Source organism: Strix aluco, chromosome 1 (genome assembly GCF_031877795.1).
Source record: "Strix aluco isolate bStrAlu1 chromosome 1, bStrAlu1.hap1, whole genome shotgun sequence".
In the NCBI taxonomy this organism is placed as follows: domain Eukaryota; kingdom Metazoa; phylum Chordata; class Aves; order Strigiformes; family Strigidae; genus Strix; species Strix aluco.
This window is the reverse complement of record NC_133931.1, coordinates 124,908,853-124,922,402: the sequence shown is the minus strand read 5'-3', so window position 1 is coordinate 124,922,402 and position 13,550 is coordinate 124,908,853. Positions and strand designations below refer to the sequence as shown.

General features: G+C 37.5%; 1 protein-coding gene across 1 annotated transcript in view; it reads left to right on the top strand.

The window, feature by feature from the left end:
• The window catches only part of PLXDC2 (plexin domain containing 2), a 279,813-nt gene that overhangs the window by 143,456 nt on the left and 122,807 nt on the right, over positions 1–13,550 (top strand). Inside the window, exons 3-4 of the mRNA XM_074834342.1 lie at positions 1,533–1,679; positions 6,449–6,518. Of these exons, the coding sequence (XP_074690443.1) occupies positions 1,533–1,679; positions 6,449–6,518 (217 nt within the window). The remainder of the gene's footprint in view (positions 1–1,532; positions 1,680–6,448; positions 6,519–13,550) is intronic.

The following is a 13,550-nucleotide window of genomic DNA, read 5'->3' as shown; positions in this document are numbered from 1 at the left end:
CCTTGCTAAGTATATCTTCAGCTCAGGACCTCATCAGTAGGAATGGGTTATGCTCTGGGGAGTGGGTCATGGGGAGGCGGTATCAGTCTGCATGGCAGCATGGCATGATGTGAAGGTTAGACCCACACTGCTTGCTGGAGATAGGAGATGCTGCAGGAGAGAAACTTCTCCATCACTGGGGCTAATTCTAAATTCTGAGTCCGCCTCTTCTATTTGCTATGCCACTGTTTATTTTCTAAGTTTATTCTAATTTTAAAACACTATCATTGAGGTTTTGTTTATTTTGCTTTGGCACAGAGGAGAAGGAAGGGAGAAAGGAACTGAGAAATACCAGCATGTACTACTTTTACAGTATTACTTGTAGCTATCCAGAAGAAAGCTGGCAATGATGTTGATTTAAATGTTTTATGGTTACAACAGCTTGGGACAAGTTAAGGAAGACTGGGAATGTGGGATGTGTTTCATCTCTCACCTCAGACCATGCACTTTTTTTTTCCTTTCACTGTCTTAGCTATCTTTTAGGAAGGTACAGACCATCATAGCTGCTGACCTTGATAGAAATTTTGGAATTTTCTATGCTTAGGTTTTTAAACATTAACTAATTCTGCCTAATAAGATTTCAAAATTTTACTTTTTTTACTGTGCTAAATGTATATGATTTCAAGTGTAAACTGATTGCAGTGAGGTTGAGCAGCATACAGAGTATTTTGAGTGTTGGGACTCTCAGCTTTGTTGTTGAAAATAGCAGACATTGCCAAGACTTTGACTGTCTTCTTAACCATGCACTTGATTGTGGAATTGGCTATCTGCAAGCTGCAGGATTTGATGGACCACTAGCACAATCTCCCGTGGCACACATAGGATTCATGTATTTTACCTCTAAATTTGCTGTGACATGAGCATGAGAGCAACTACTGTCATTTTAAAGACTGCGAGAACTAGGCAGCTTTCTTCCATAAATATATATGTATTTGTCTCACTCTGGCAAATGTACAGTAAAACAGTCTTTTGGAGATTTAAAATGAAATAGCATTGTAAGCCTATAGCTATTAGGAATTTTTTGGGTGTTCTTATAAAAGGTCTTCTAGTAAATTATGTTTAGAAATGTTAGAAAAAACAATTTTTTTAAGGTGTTAACTGTCAGTACTGCTCATTGCTTTGTTAGAGCATGACTGTTGGTATAGGAACTTACTGGCCATCTTACCTTGAAAGCCATCAAACATTTTGCCATAGATTTCACTGATGTGGTTACAGGAACTGTATGATTGGGATTGGGGGATAGTGAACATTATAATCATAATATAAAATGATTGCATGAGGTAGCTCTTTGTCTTGCCAACTGCTTGTGGTTAGGAGCAGAGCTGTCTTCTGTAACACATTTGCAATTTGTATTTTTTTTCCTTCATTGTTGACTTGCAGTGTAGTCTTTTTTGCTGCTCCCGGGAGCAACAGGATTCAGTATTTCAAGGGTGAGTTTTATATAAAACTAAGGTGTATCTTCCATTCTAATGCGGATTTTTTCCCCCTTTCAGGAGGATACAGATCATAATTATTATACTTCAAGGACGTATGGCCCATATGATTCTACCAGCCGGGATTTGTGGGTCAATATAGACCAAATGGAGAAAGACAAAGTAAAGATTCATGGGATTCTTTCCAATACACATCGGCAAGCAGCAGTAAGTTGTTACAGCTTTTTCTTCTTTGACTGACATGGATATTTTTCACCAGTGACCGACATAGTAGTATTACTAAGTATTGTGACTACTATTCACAGAGTTTTATCTTTGAATTTTGGTTAAGCTGTGAAAGCACAGTATCAAAATGATTCCAGGTTGTCTTTTGCACCTGCTATAACAGGCCTTCAGAGATAGATTTAAAATTTGCCTTTGTTCTTAAGGATCACAAACTATCAAACAGTAAACTAGTTGTGTTGCTGAAGTCAGGGGGGAATTTTACCATTGACTTCAATAGCAACAGAACTGGGTTCAGGATTAAGTTGCTGAAATTTAAGTCTCCCATAGAGTGTGTTGGTGTCTGCACTTCCATTTTGTACAAGGTGTCACACTTATTTTTTCTTTTGGGACAACTGATAAAACTCATGAGAATGTCATATAGTAACAGAGGTGACAGATGAGATCACAATTTCAGGGTATCAACAAATAAATATCACAGAGCGTAAACAACAATCTTGTTTAACTTATTGTAATCATGCTGCCTGGTAAAATGGGTTTACATGCTTAGAAGTGAAATTGAGTCCTGCATGAGTTACAGATTATATTCTCGGATCTCACCTGTGGTTGGAAACTGCATGCATAGAGCCAATATTAGCACAAATTAAATACAGAAAATTACAACTCAGAATTGTGGTTCGTGAGGTTCTTGTTTCATCCGTTTACCAATTTAGCTCCAACAAAACGTCCTTGGGTTTTGCCAGTTTGAAAACAAAATCTAGTTAATGCCTTATTTAAAAGTTGTACAGTTTTTAAAGATGCTGGTGTGTTTAACAGTTCTAAAGCTGAGAGAAAAGCCAAGTTTAATTTATCTTTTCTCTCAGTTTATCTGTTATCTCCCTGGCACCAGCCAGGTGACTGGCTCAGAGGAATGTAAGAGGCAGCAAGAAGAAATACTGTGTTGTTTAGCTCAGAAAACAAAAAGCAGAGTGGGGTGATAAATCCACTACATGTGACTAACGGAGAGTCCAATACATAAAATATATTCCTCATAGCCAAAAAGACTGTAAGAAGCCAGGGATAATGCAAATGCAGAGGGTTCAGGCAGTTATATATCTTTGGGGTATCAACTATTTTCTTAAGACAATTTGTTTCTAATGAGAAAAAAAAACCTCGAAGGCACCTAATGGTGAGAATCCGTATTGTCTGCCGTGCCTTCTTCATCTGGGATCCTGGTGCTCTGTGTTGAGGGAGAGAATGGAAACTTGCAAAAAAATTTAATAAAGGAATTAAAAATACCTATATAAGGTAAAATATCTTTCCCTAATAAAAATAATTTATGAAGTTTGGGACCTAAACATCAGTGAAATTCCTTTGAGAAATTTTAACCTATTGTTTAATGATTAGTGAAAATAACATCCTTCCACGTCTTTGTTCTAAGCACTTTTGTTTTCAGTTGGATCCCTGAGATTATACACCTGAAAAGGGGACATTTTGTTGGAGTTACTGAACCAGAGGTTTAAAATGAAACGGTGCTTTTGGTCTGGGTGTGGGGTCAGTGTAGAGGACCATTCAGAATGGCAGAGGGGAGCTTGGCAGCATGAGGACTGCAACTGTTTCTCCCCAAAACAAGTGGTTTAAGACTTCTCTGCTGACTGTCAGGTGCCCACTCTGCCTTTCTGACAGCTCTAGCAGAGAAGGCTGTGGTCCCAGTTTAGCACATTGATATCCACCTCTTTTCATACTTACCCAAATATCTTGATCTGTGAACTCAAGTGACTGTAGCCATATCTACATGCTGTTTTAAAGACCACTTTTTCAGAGATTTGTTTTATATCCCCCCTGAGAAGGATAAAAAGTACCAGTGAGTCCTCCTGTAAGGCTTTGTATTTTATTTATGTGTCTATAATTGATTTCTTGTATGTGTCCGAGCAAACAACACCCATGTGTACTACACAACAAAGTTATTTTAAAAAAATAGGTGTTCTCTATAACCGTGTAACAGCCATAGAGTTGTATATTATGAGCAGATCATACATAACTAAGCAGCAATCTCTTCCCTTCTCTTACATAGAGATAAACTTTGTTGTTACTCTTTTTAAAAGGGCATTTTGCACATCTTTGTGTGACTTGGTGATTTACATGCTGATAATCTCTAAAGTTTAGTCTCCAATTTGTAGAACAAGGAGTTAAATTACTATATGCTAAGTATTAATTAATCTTTCTAATAATGTCAGGGATTCTTTGCATGCTAAAAATTTTATGTGTTTTCCTTCATTTGGAAGTATGTAATCCTAAGAGTTCCCGGAAGTTGCCAGCTGGTTTTGCTTCTACAGGAAAAGTAATACAGAAAGCGTCCATGAGATGGTTTGGCTCTATAAACAGCACAGTCATTGTTTAGGGAAAGTAACACACAAATATTAATGGAACAATTAAAATGTCTAGCACTACAGGATTTATATCACTAGTAGTGATTTTTCTTTTCTTTTTAATATATTGCCACCACCTTCTTAATTGTGTAATAAAATTTTAGGTGTGGCTAGGATGCTCAGTGTGTTTAGATTAGATATCTAAGAGTTGATTACTCAAACACTGAACTAAAGACAGGATCACCTCATACTTGGAAACTCAAATCTCTTTCCTGTCAGTCCATGCTATCATTTATGCATGGAGAAAACATTTTTATTCTAGTGGATTGAAGATTCTAATATTCTTTCTGAAAATTGAGGTATGCTTTCTAGCAGCAAAAGTAAAAACACATTTATTTCTAGTGGCTGTTACAATATTACACTTTAAAATATTCCATAATCTTGTTGGTTCTTTATTACAGTATTAGACTAAACAATTGTCTATATTAAACACTTTTACATTGTCAGAATTTAAGGCATCACTTTTTGATTGAAGTCAATTGGAGATCTGTATCTGGCTTGAGTGGGCATAGGATCAAGTCATTATTGCGAACATCTTTATACTAATGTTTATATTTAGCAACTTAGAAGACTGTTAGGGAAGCACAGTTCTTTTGGAGCAGTTTAATTGTTATTGTGCTATTCAGAAAGTTAATGCTAATAGGTAAAATGGACAATACTATATAAAGGAAAGAGGGAAGGTTTGGTCAGAAAATTGATGTTTTTAACAGTGTTCTTGGAAATTATGTTTGGTAGAGCAAGGACATAATTTAAATGGAGCACATACATAAACATTGCATACACTTCAGCAGTGAAAACTTTAGAACATGGTAAAAAAACCTATTTGTTTAAGTTAATTCATGAGCTGTCTTTTGCATATGACATTTTGATTAGAAATGTTCAGTTGTATATCCAAATTTATGTATATACAGAAAAGGTTATTAGAACCTACTCAGTCCAATTAACACAATGCAAATGGATTTTGCATTCTAATTAAAAACAAACAAAAAAAGTGCTAATAAATCCTGTCAAAACTCTGTCTTCCACTTAAGTGGAAAGCAAATCTAATTTAAAGTTACGTAAATCTTCAGCTGTTAATTTCATGCTAAATAATTCTTTAAATATTTCTGGTGGATGTAAATATAATTCTTCCCGAGAGAAGAAATATTCAGATATAATCTGAAAATATTAAACCCAGAATAGAAGTAATGGTGGGAAAAATAAAGACAAAATACTTTCTTTTTTTTTTCCCTTTTTTTAAAATGTGTGGACTGTTGCCCTTTCTTAAGTGGAGACATCAAAGGCTAGGTTTGAGGGACAGTCAACAGCAACCCATCTTCACACCAATTTTTACTGTAGTAAATCCTCCTAAATAACAAATAATAATGGGCTGCATACCCCATTCCTATTTGGGTGTTGGGCCACTATGGAAGTTATGTGTTTTTTATGGAATATTACATTTAAACAGTGAAAAGACCTTACTGGGATTTCGGCACTCCTTTCTGTCATGACTACCAATTTGTTCAGAGTTTAGCCAGGTAACACACAAGTTGATAATTATGGGTGGCCACAATAATCAGAGAGCTATGGGAAAGGAGAGCCATAGGCAGAGAGGGAAATGAGTTTGAATTTGAATAGTGCTTTATGATGAGGTTAGGTGAGGAGAAGAGTCTGTTCTCTCTCTCTGCTGTGAGTTCAGCTGATTGAGGATAGTCACCTGTAGGCTGATGGGGGAAAAAAAGATTTTGCTGCTTCTTTTATTTTGCAATAAGTACCTTGAGTTTGTTAAAACTTCCATTGAATATTTCTTTATAAATCATTTCAGCTCCTAGTTAACAGCATAGAGAGGTTTGGGAACTGATGTCATGGGTTTCATGGAGGAGTTGCCTTCCAGTGATGACCAGCCTTCATCAAGTAAGCACCCAGGTAGCAGCAGGATGTCAGGGAGAGCAATTGAATCTGAAGGAGCATGTGGCAGAGGAGCAAACCACCCGCAGCAGTGGGCATCCTGTAAAACTTAGGTATTGCTAAGGCTTTAAATACTGATGGCTCCTATTAAGAAAGAGGTTAAAGCAACATTTTTTTAAGGAAAAACTCTAAAAATCTGTATTAATTTTATTCTTATGAGAGAGTTATAATGTCTGCTGATGTATTTCTGAAGTCTTCAGTTATGAAGATCTTTCAGGTGTTTAAGTGCTACATAGAATTGTTTCCAGTTAGCTTTCGACAATTCCAAATTAAGAATAGCAAGGCTCAGTGAAAAATAAAAACAATGAAACAGATGTTTGAAATGGATGACTGTTCATTTTGTTTTCTCTTACTTTTCTGCACAATATCAATTTTATTTTCTGGTGTTGTTCCTTTCAGAGAGTGAATCTGTCCTTTGATTTTCCATTTTATGGCCATTTTCTACGTGAAATTACAGTGGCAACTGGGGGTAAGTGGCTTTCTAACCATTTACTTTAAGTAATATGAGAAGGGTTTCTTGCAGCTATTTAAAATACCTTTTTCCCCCCATATATGTCAAGAGGTAAGCTGCAGCATTTATTTAGGAAATTTTGTTTCCACAAAAAGAAAATTACAAAATATCGAAATGATGAGAAACCTCCAGCTGCTCAAGTTGAACTGTTATAAAACCCTCTCAGTGTAGCATTAATCATTTTCTGTTTAGGTATTTTCCTCAGAAATCTTTTGAATGTGCATGTCTGGAGCGGTTGCACTTGTGGAGATAGTGCTGGAGACAAAACAAGGAGGAAATCTTAGGTGTTGCCTGCATGGGGGCGGAGGATTTACTATCCAAAGATAAAAAATGCTGCTAGAAGTATGTAACTTGTCACCTGTAAGGCAAACCCATTGTAGTGTGTTGCCTTGGTGTGGTACGGTGTCTGCAACAGTACCGTGGTGTTCCTCTCCTCCTCCTGTGGGGTGAGATGGGAGATATGGCACAGCTCCTGCTCCTGATCTTGTAGCCCTGGACACCACTGATGGCTCATAGTTAGGGTTCTCCCTCCCACTGCTGCTGGCTGCTGCTTGCACCGATCTCCTGCACTAGGGGCAGCCATTGACCCCTTCTACTCCACTCCTGCTCCACCTCCTTGAAAGGCAAAGAGAAGACCAGAGGAAAATGAATTGATGTGGAAGACAACAAATGAGAAAAAGGAGGAGGAGGAGTAATGGTCAAAAAATGAAAACAGGGAGGTGCAGTGCAGCATCACAGAGAGCACACCCACAGCAAGTTCATGGACTCTGTCTGGTGGTGCTCTGCCTAGAGGTGTGACAGGACAAGCAGACAGAAATAGGGACCACCATCGACAGGACCAATCCTATCCTGTCCCTGGTCAAGGTTTCTCCTTCTTATGCTATGGGTGGCCATCTTAAGAAGAATTGCAGCCAGTGTCTCAACAAGAGTACGAGCTGGAACAGAGGTTTCTGTCATGCTCTGTGTCAGGATATCCATTTTGCTACCAAAGCAGAGAAATACAAGAGATGAACAAAGGTGAAAAAAGATAGATATTAAATGGTTGATTTGCAGTCAGAATGATAAAAAAGGATGCAGAATCATGGGGTGACTTCAGTACCAGGGTTTTCTTTTCTTGATCAGCAATGACATTTTGATGTTGATTTGGATCAGATGAGCCATGAACTACACTGACTGGGATTTTGAGACTTGCATGATTTCCGTTCTGTTTTGCTTTTAGTTTCATTTTGGTGCTTGATCATCCATGCCTAGGTCTGTGTTCTATTATTAGAGGAGTTGTATTTGACAGGTGCCCAAATCAAGTGCATGATCTGTATAGCATGAAAGAATGGGGTGGGATGGGTCCTGCACAGCTAAAACAGCAACAGTGGAGACAGTGTTCATTCTTTAAGTGTCTCCTTATTCTTACTAATGAAATTGGTTCCTTAAAACTTACAAAATTCACTCTTTCTCCAAGTAATTCTTGTGTGGTCACTCTGCTGGGCCTTCACTTGTAATGGAAGTCCTGAATTTTTACCACTGCTCTCACTAGTATGCTGCTGTCATCAGTCTCCCCCATCTGCCTGCAAAGACTTGGGAGTAAAGTTAAGTTTCCAATGAGAACTGTGTAGTAGTAATTTGTGAGGGAAACATTTTTTCTTTTGGTGTAGAGCATTTGGGGAATTTAGGTGTTTTGGTGTGGTTTTTTTTTAAAAAAACAAAAAACAAAACAAAACAAAAAACTAAAACAAACAAAAAAACCCACAAAAAACAAAAAAACCAAAACAAACAAAAAAAACCACCGAACATGTAGGCATATAAGAATAGCTGCAGTTCTGCAGAACTCTTTTCTCTTGCTATTAATGGAACACTGAATGATAATTCTACTTTTTTTTTTTTTGCTACGCTTCTACTAAATAATATTGCTGTGAATAGATCTACTGATTATTGTCAAGATAAACAGGACTTTTAATGTCAGTGCTTCTACAGTAGGCCACTGACATTAGTACAGAGATACTTCTGTCTTTCATGTGACACTTCCATGATTTTCAACCTCAAAATTCAGCATGAAAAAGTAAGATCTAGTCAATAATCATTTAAAAAAATCTTACCTTGATAAAGCCCAGTAACTGTACATCATCCTGTCAATCCAGGGCAGGATGCAACCTTTTCTCAACTTTGACTTCTAAACCCATTTAGTGGGAAAATAAAGATTTATTTCTGTCCTAACTCTCTGATAAATGTGTTGCTTTGGCTATATTTGCAGATTTTGTTACCGTAAGTCATTGGTGGTGCAGTGAGGCTCATAGCCTAGAAACAAAGCATAAAGACAGGTTCCAAGTACTTTTTATACTCTATGGTCTACTATTTCTTAGTAATCAAGATTTTACAATGACATTACTATTATTAGAGATCTGGAACACCTCCAGAGTTTATTCTGAGATCAAAAGAATTACAGAGTTAATGTCTTCAGGAGTCCCACATGACAGATGTCCATTTCCTGAAGAACAGGATATGATTAATTGTGCTAATGACAACACTACAAACTGGTTTTACCCCCAAATAATAAATTAAATAACCTTGTTAAAAGGAAAGTTGAAGACAATGGCTCATTAAATCCCTGTCATAATAAAAGCTTCTACCCAAATGGTTTCTGACATTCTTCATGGAGGGTGTATTGTGGCATAGGAGGGTTTCCAAGTTACTTAAGATTACTTTGAAGTTGCTGTGGTGTAAAATTCAACCCTTTTTTTGTCTTTAACTAATATTTATTTCCTATTGTGAATGGGTTTGATGAGCTGATTGTGTTTAACTAAGGAAAGGAAGAACAGGCAGTGAAAATAACCAGTTTGAGGGCTTTATTCACTGTTGTCCTTAGCTAGTATTTGACAAGGCTATTTAATTCATAACTAGGAGGTAAGACAGCTTATAGTATTGCTAACATAATTAGTAACTTGTGGTTCTTTGAGATATGGGCATCTGTCTCCCCACATTCCTATAGAAAGTGTTTTTTAAAGCAACCTCTGGAGAGCACTCAAATTTTTAATAATAGTAGATAATACAGGAAGCCGCCAAGTTTTGATTTTTGTGAAGCTTTGTAAAGTTTTTGCTCTAACGGCCACAAATGCCGTTATTTCTGTAATAAATCACTTGAGTTAGTGAGTCTTGCTGTGAATGTCAGGAAGCTAAGCTCATGAATTCTGTTTGTTGCCAGTCACTGATACCCCTAACAGAGCTCGGTGGCTGTTGTCCTGACCCAGTGTCAGGAGAGGTTTCAATATGATCCAAGAACAAGATCAAGACACAAATGCCATACACCTAAACCAGTTTATTATTAAAAGTGAAGAGTGGTAGTGATAGGACAGAATGGAAGGAAAAGACAGAAATCAAGCAAGCATCCGGCATAGAGTTGCAAGAATAGTCACCACCATGGATCCAGCGGCGTCCTGTTGGTCCTCAGTCTTCAGTTCTTCAGTGGTGGGTGCATCCTTCGATACACTCCTGCTTCCTTGGGTGACTTTCCTTAGACTAATCCAAAGGCCACAGCTTGTCTTGAGATTTGCACAGACACAGACAAGCTTTGAGACAGTCATTTGACATTTCAGTCTCTCACAGCTGTGGTGGTGGGAAAACCCTTTCTGTGCTACAGCTCTCCAGGCAGTAACATAGACCTTCTCATGGGAGTCCTTGAAGCTCTGTGGCCCCACATCCTCCTACTCAACATGCAGCAATGCTTCATAGTTGGTTGTGTTAACTTTCCATGCTCATCGTAGTAAATCCCTCTTGTTTTTTCTCTGTGGCTTACTTTTTTCTTTATCATTCTATGTTTTCTAGTGCAAGCGTTGTATCGGATACTGTAAATATTTAGGAGTTTTTTTTCCTTGTATGGCATCTCTCATTGACGTTACATTTATCTATGGTATTGCAATGCCTGTAGCAGCATTACAGAGGAGTGTGGTAGCTAACCCAGATTATTATGGATTGTCATTAAACCTTATATTTGTTGCCTGGGATTAATAAAGGTTTTAACTTTCAGTTTTGGAATTTCTCCTGATGGTTTGAATTATCAAAGTTCATGAGGTGTCTTAAAGCAGTTTCAGTCTCTGTTCTTTCCATGGAATAACTGAATATTATTGTATGTAGCCTGTAAATCAAAAACATGTAATAGAACCAAACTGCTTAGGAGCATAAAACATATTTGATTTTCACATTTAACAATAGATATTTGAAAGCAGCAAGGGAAACAGCAAATAAAAAAAAATAGTTCTGCATTATCATATACTGGGAAAGCAACATTTTGGTCATGGAACTTTCCTCTAGAATTATGTTATCAAGGAAGTAGTTAAGCAGTTGTTTATAAGATAATACCTTAGGTCTGTCAGATTTTATTGGACAGTGCAGATAACTTGGTATGGGTACACATTTGGTATTTTATTAGGGGATCCTTCAAGGTATCTGCAAGTCTTTCTCTTTTTTTTCTCTTTTTTTCACATGTATTTTGTCTGAAAACTTTTTGAAGGTAACTTTTTTTCTCTTTCAATAGCAGTCATATTTTTATAGGTAGTGTGATATACAAATATTGTGAGACGAATTCAGAGGCAGATCTTGAACTGACTTAAGTTTACACTATTTTGATGTAATAGTTTGTGCTGTTGTCTTTTGAACTAGGATGAGTTCAGCAACATTCTTGCTGGGAAATCTTTGATTATAAGTTTATCCTCACGCTGATTCTAATGACCCTATGCAGTCTTCCTGAATTCATCCCTTGGCAGTCAAGATTGGGGGGGGTGTGTTGTCTAGAGTTGATACATTATTTTTTCTATTTTATCAGTCATATCTATGTGAAACACTATTCCAATTTTTTCCTAATTTTTCCCTAAAATCTTCAGGTAAATTTAGCTATTACTATCCATATTGTAGTTATCTTTCCCATATTGTGTGCCTATAATGACAGCTGCTCTAGTTAGCACTGAGTACACTGGTAGAGTTTTCAGAGATAATAATACCATCTAAGTGTAGCTAAGAGATTCCACTGTATGAAAATATAATTGCCTTTGAGGTTGGTATCTTGGGCAACTCAAGTATATAATTATTACTAACATTTATTGGGAATCTAGCAGATACAGATAGGTAAAGAAGAGTAATATGAAAACCCAAGCTGTTAATGGTAAATCTGGTTATCAGGTTATTGTATGGGGCTGACGACACAGAAAATTTTGAGGATTTGTGCAAAATGTGGCTCCACAAGGCACCCTAGGTGAACAGGACTGAAGTCAGGAGCAGAAAACTTCTTGCTTGACCCATGCTGGACTCACACCCAGATTGCAGACTTCTGGGTGGAAGTGTGTGAGTTAGGTTTTTACAGAGATAAATGATATTCTGGCTCTTGCTCCAGCCCATCTTGTAGATACAGTGGTCACAATAGAATGAAAAACTCCATCCCTGTAGGCATTGGTAACTTATGGTGGCATGGAGGCCCAGAGAGATTTCAACAGACTTTGTACAGGAAACTGCAGTAGGAAGCTATGTTGTGGAAACCAGGAGTGTATCACACCAGCATGAGCCCTGATATAAGGAACAAACCAGAGTCAAGTTCTTTGTCCTTCCAGCCACCATCACTTTGTTTGCCACAGCTCCAGTTTGTCTGACCCCACTCAGGTCATGAACTCCACAACAGTCACACTGTCTCACACTGAGTATCTGTTCACTGGGGCTAAGAGGAGGTTTCTTCTATCCTCTGTCCTCTCATGATTTTGTCTGTAGCAGGAAGATGCAATAGTGGAAATTGCAATGAATATACAGAAAAAGTGTTTAGAATATGACCACAGTATTTGTACAGGTGAAAATAAGTCAAATGTAAAACTTGTGGTTAATTTGGGGCTAATTCCTACTAGAGGCACCTGTAAGTATATGGTGGCAATAACATCCATTATTTGACAGTTTATTTACTTCCCCTTAGCTTTTTTTTTCCCTGGCAGAGCAACATCTGGAAGCTCCAAAACAGATTAGATGATCTTGCCGGTCAATATGACCATTGATTTAGCTGATCTTTCAGGAATTGTCATTAAAAAGAAAACGAGGTGTGCATCACCTAAAAATGCTAGTTTTCTGATAAGTAACTATCAGCTTGGGTTCTGTTGTGGGTTTTGTTTAGGTTTTTCAAAGCCCATTTCTGTTAGATTTTCTCTACACCTAGTGAACACTTCTAGACCAATCCAGACTATAGTTGGATGTGATTTCAGTTGACGGGGAGCACTGGATTGTAGCAAGGAGATGGTATCCCAGAAAAGCTAGAAGGAAGAAAAGCTGTGGGAGAAACGGTTGGAGGGAGGAATCAAGCTGCAGGTCACTACTATTAGGATAAGTAATAGCCATTTAATAGGTCAGCAATCTATTGGAACTGAACCCATCAGCTCCTGATGGGGAAGCTGTTGTACTTGAGGAGCACAGATGAGTGCATTTTGTATTATGTTAGAAATGAGTGCATTTCTGCAGGTATGTGAAATTGTAAACAAGAATACTGTGGAAATTACAGAAGAATACAAAGCAAATAATTGTGGCAGGCTTCCATGTGGAGAAATATGAAAATCAGCATGCTTAATAGTAGGTAAATTACATTAGGAAAACCACAGAATTGTAGGGGGATAGATTATAAATTGCACAAGGTAAGAGCAACCACCTGGTCACCTCTAGTAAGCAAAGATCACTGTTTACTCCAGCAACCTCTGAACATGTCAGTAACTGCCTGGGCATTCCGTGAAAAAATCAATTTGAAAGACATATCTTTGTAAGCATAACTTATAAAATGTATACTATCAAGAAGTAAAAAGTAACAGAAAAACAAGAGATTAGTATTTGGTGAAGGAAGGTGAAAGAGGACTGACATGATTATTGCTTTGTGAAAGCTTAGCTAATTTACGATGGGTTGATCACTCACAGTGCTGGAAGGGACACTGCAGTGAAAGCGCACAGAGTCTGAAAAAAGTCTATGAGGTACAACCGTGGCCATAG